This window comes from Scylla paramamosain, unplaced genomic scaffold (genome assembly GCF_035594125.1).
Source record: "Scylla paramamosain isolate STU-SP2022 unplaced genomic scaffold, ASM3559412v1 Contig3, whole genome shotgun sequence".
In the NCBI taxonomy this organism is placed as follows: domain Eukaryota; kingdom Metazoa; phylum Arthropoda; class Malacostraca; order Decapoda; family Portunidae; genus Scylla; species Scylla paramamosain.
Genome location: NW_026973668.1, coordinates 1,057,501 through 1,062,500, shown reverse-complemented (window position 1 = coordinate 1,062,500; position 5,000 = coordinate 1,057,501). Strand labels below are relative to the sequence as shown.

The 5,000-nt window shown below is 40.4% G+C and overlaps 1 protein-coding gene across 3 annotated transcripts in view; it reads right to left on the bottom strand.

Moving 5' to 3' along the window:
• Nucleotides 1-5,000, bottom strand: part of LOC135096288 (CKLF-like MARVEL transmembrane domain-containing protein 8) — a 13,304-nt gene that overhangs the window by 4,408 nt on the left and 3,896 nt on the right. For all 3 annotated transcript variants that reach the window (XM_063997666.1, XM_063997665.1, XM_063997664.1), the window contains exons 3-4: nucleotides 4,897-5,000; nucleotides 1-416 (exon numbers count right to left, since the gene is read on the bottom strand). The exon at nucleotides 1-416 is cut by the window's left edge and continues 4,408 nt beyond it; the exon at nucleotides 4,897-5,000 is cut by the window's right edge and continues 70 nt beyond it. In XM_063997666.1, coding sequence (XP_063853736.1) covers nucleotides 189-416; nucleotides 4,897-5,000 — 332 coding nt within the window. In that variant the 3' untranslated portion in view covers nucleotides 1-188. The remainder of the gene's footprint in view (nucleotides 417-4,896) is intronic.

Below are 5,000 nucleotides of genomic sequence, written 5' to 3'. Positions count from 1 at the left end.
ATTAGGGGCAAGCTGCGTTTTCTTCTGCCCCTGCGCCCCTGACAAAGCCCTTAAATTCCCGAAAAGCTTAGAAATAAAGAAAAACATAAAAAAGAAAAAAATAATAAAGTCCCCCCTTCAGATCTCACTCAGACATTTTCGGCGCCAACCACTTCGGCTCCTGGGGACATTTTTCTCATAAACCCCCTTTAGTAAGCCCCAGGGGAAGCCAGCTCAGGGGCGGGCTGCATCTGCCTTTGTCCCTGCGCCAGTTCCCCAGCTCGCCAGGCTTTGAACTTGAGGAAGGCGTCTGCTGCGTAAATGCACATGGAAACGTAGCCGAAGAAGCCAGCCGCCGAATCCGCCCCGCCACGGTAGATGCATACTGAAGCGGCGATTAAATACAGCAACACCCACAATGCACAGTACCCCAGCTCCTGTGGTGGTGGCGGTGGTGGTGGTGGTTAGATGCAATAAATAATGATGGCATTTTAATAAAACTTCGATAAAATATGTACAGGGTGTGGCAAAAGGGTTAGGTTACTGATAGTGTTACCAATCTAGCGCATCTGACTGCCCTTGTATTGAAAACCCTGCTTCACTTTTAAGATTGCTTTGAAAATGGTATAAATTTAGCTGCGAGGGTTTTTAATGGTGTTTTCATGGTTCCAGTGACAGATTAACAAGGTTTCTACACTAATGGTAGCAAAAACAGTCTTCAAAACACCGCTAAATATGTTTCTAGCTGAACCAAACGTAGCCTGACCCAACCAGAGATATATTAAGGGTGTTTTCATGGTTCCAGTGACAGATTAACAAGATTTCTACGCTAATGGTAGCAAAAACAGTCTTGGAAACACCGCTAAAAACGTTTATAGCTGAACCTAACGTAGCCTAACCCAACCAGAGAGATATTAAGGGTGTTTTCATGGTTCCAGTGACAGATTAACAAGGTTTCTACACTAATGGTAGCAAAAACAGTCTTGGTAACCGCTAAAAATGTTTGTAGCTGAACCAAACGTAGCCTGACCAACCAGAGATATATTAATGGTGTTTTCATGGTTCTAGTGACAGATTAACAAGATTTCTACGCTAATGGTAGCAAAAACATCTTCAAAACACCGCTAAAAATGTTTCTAGCTGAACCAAACGTAGCCTAACCCAACCAGAGATATATTAAGGGTGTTTTCATGGTTCCAGTGACAGATTAACAAGATTTCTACGCTAATGGTAGCAAAAGCAGCCTTCAAAACACCGCTAAATATGTCTGTAGCTGAACCTAACGTAGCCTAACCCAACCAGAGAGATATTAATGGTGTTTTCATGGTTCCAGTGACAGATTAACAAGGTTCCTACGCTAATGGTAGCAAAAACAGCCTTCAAAACACCGCTAAAAATGTTTGTAGCTGAACCTAACGTAGCCTAACCTAACCAGAGATATATTAAGGGTGTTTTCATGGTTCCAGTGACAGATTAACAAGGTTTCTACACTAATGGTAGCAAAAACATCTTCAAAACACCGCTAAAAATGTTTCTAGCTGAACCTAACCTAGCCTAACCCAACCAGAGAGATATTAATGGTGTTTTCATGGTTCCAGTGACAGATTAACAAGATTTCTAAGCTAATGGTAGCAAAAACATCTTCAAAACACCGCTAAAAATGTTTATAGCTGAACCAAACGTAGCCTAACCCAACCAGAGATATATTAATGGTGTTTTCATGGTTCCAGTGACAGATTAACAAGGTTTCTACGCTAATGGTAGCAAAAACAGTCTTGGTAACCGCTAAAAATGTTTATAGCTGAACCTAACGTAGCCTAACCTAACCAGAGAGATATTAATGGTGTTTTCATGGTTCCAGTGACAGATTAACAAGGTTCCTACGCTAATGGTAGCAAAAACAGCCTTCAAAACACCGCTAAAAATGTTTGTAGCTGAACCAAACGTAGCCTAACCCAACCAGAGAGATATTAATGGTGTTTTCATGGTTCCAGTGACAGATTAACAAGGTTCCTACGCTAATGGTAGCAAAAACAGTCTTGAAAACACCGCTAAAAATGTTTATAGCTGAACCTAACGTAGCCTAACCTAACCAGAGAGATATTAATGGTGTTTTCATGGTTCCAGTGACAGATTAACAAGGTTCCTACGCTAATGGTAGCAAAAACATCTTCAAAACACCGCTAAATATGTTTCTAGCTGAACCAAACGTAGCCTGACCCAACCAGAGAGATATTAATGGTGTTTTCATGGTTCCAGTGACAGATTAACAAGGTTCCTACGCTAATGGTAGCAAAAACATCTTCAAAACACCGCTAAAAATGTTTGTAGCTGAACCTAACCTAGCCTAACCCAACCAGAGAGATATTAATGGTGTTTTCATGGTTCCAGTGACAGATTAACAAGGTTCCTACGCTAATGGTAGCAAAAACAGCCTTCAAAACACCGCTAAAAATGTTTCTAGCTGAACCTAACGTAGCCTAACCCAACCAGAGATATATTAATGGTGTTTTCATGGTTCCAGTGACAGATTAACAAGATTTCTAAGCTAATGGTAGCAAAAATAGCCTTCAAAACACCGCTAAATATGTTTCTAGCTGAACCAAACGTAGCCTGACCCAACCAGAGAGATATTAATGGTGTTTTCATGGTTCCAGTGACAGATTAACAAGGTTCCTACGCTAATGGTAGCAAAAACAGCCTTCAAAACACCGCTAAAAATGTTTCTAGCTGAACCAAACGTAGCCTAACCCAACCAGAGAGATATTAATGGTGTTTTCATGGTTCCAGTGACAGATTAACAAGATTTCTAAGCTAATGGTAGCAAAAACATCTTCAAAACACCGCTAAAAATGTTTCTAGCTGAACCAAACGTAGCCTGACCCAACCAGAGAGATATTAATGGTGTTTTCATGGTTCCAGTGACAGATTAACAAGGTTTCTACACTAATGGTAGCAAAAACAGTCTTGAAAACACCGCTAAATATGTTTATAGCTGAACCAAACGTAGCCTAACCCAACCAGAGATATATTAATGGTGTTTTCATGGTTCCAGTGACAGATTAACAAGGTTCCTACGCTAATGGTAGCAAAAACAGTCTTCAAAACACCGCTAAATATGTTTCTAGCTGAACCAAACGTAGCCTAACCCAACCAGAGAGATATTAATGGTGTTTTCATGGTTCCAGTGACAGATTAACAAGGTTCCTACGCTAATGGTAGCAAAAACAGCCTTCAAAACACCGCTAAATATGTTTCTAGCTGAACCAAACGTAGCCTGACCCAACCAGAGATATATTAATGGTGTTTTCATGGTTCCAGTGACAGATTAACAAGGTTCCTACGCTAATGGTAGCAAAAACAGCCTTCAAAACACCGCTAAAAATGTTTATAGCTGAACCTAACCTAACCTGACCCAACCAGAGATATATTAAGGGTGTTTTCATGGTTCCAGTGACAGATTAACGAGATTTCTAAGCTAATGGTAGCAAAAACAGTCTTCAAAACACCGCTAAATATGTTTCTAGCTGAACCAAACGTAGCCTAACCCAACCAGAGAGATATTAATGGTGTTTTCATGGTTCCAGTGACAGATTAACAAGGTTCCTACGCTAATGGTAGCAAAAACAGTCTTCAAAACACCGCTAAATATGTTTCTAGCTGAACCAAACGTAGCCTAACCCAACCAGAGAGATATTAATGGTGTTTTCATGGTTCCAGTGACAGATTAACAAGGTTCCTACGCTAATGGTAGCAAAAACATCTTCAAAACACCGCTAAAAATGTTTCTAGCTGAACCAAACGTAGCCTAACCCAACCAGAGAGATATTAATGGTGTTTTCATGGTTCCAGTGACAGATTAACAAGGTTTCTACGCTAATGGTAGCAAAAACATCTTCAAAACACCGCTAAATATGTTTCTAGCTGAACCAAACGTAGCCTAACCCAACCAGAGAGATATTAATGGTGTTTTCATGGTTCCAGTGACAGATTAACAAGGTTCCTACGCTAATGGTAGCAAAAACAGTCTTGGAAACACCGCTAAAACTATTTGTAGCTGAACCTAACCTAACCTAACCGAACCAGAGAGATATTAATGGTGTTTTCATGGTTCCAGTGACAGATTAACAAGGTTCCTACGCTAATGGTAGCAAAAACAGTCTTCAAAACACCGCTAAAACTATTTGTAGCTGAACCAAACGTAGCCTAACCCAACCAGAGATATATTAATGGTGTTTTCATGGTTCCAGTGACAGATTAACAAGGTTCCTACGCTAATGGTAGCAAAAACATCTTCAAAACACCGCTAAATATGTTTCTAGCTGAACCAAACGTAGCCTAACCCAACCAGAGAGATATTAATGGTGTTTTCATGGTTCCAGTGACAGATTAACAAGGTTTCTACGCTAATGGTAGCAAAAACATCTTCAAAACACCGCTAAAAATGTTTATAGCTGAACCAAACGTAGCCTATCCCAACCAGAGATATATTAAGGGTGTTTTCATGGTTCCAGTGACAGATTAACAAGGTTCCTACGCTAATGGTAGCAAAAACAGTCTTGGAAACACCGCTAAATATGTTTCTAGCTGAACCAAACGTAGCCTAACCCAACCAGAGAGATATTAATGGTGTTTTCATGGTTCCAGTGACAGATTAACAAGGTTCCTACGCTAATGGTAGCAAAAACAGCCTTCAAAACACCGCTAAAAATGTTTCTAGCTGAACCAAACGTAGCCTAACCCAACCAGAGAGATATTAAGGGTGTTTTCATGGTTCCAGTGACAGATTAACAAGGTTCCTACGCTAATGGTAGCAAAAACATCTTCAAAACACCGCTAAAAATGTTTGTAGCTGAACGTAACCTAGCCTAACTTAGTCTACCCACCCTGACGTAACCCAAATGAAAAAAAACTCACCAATTTTAACCACGGGATCCTCTGAAACTTCTCAATCACATGAAGGACGTAAAGAACCAGAAGGATTCCCGTGAACCAGAAGCCAGTCATTGACACAAAGCAGA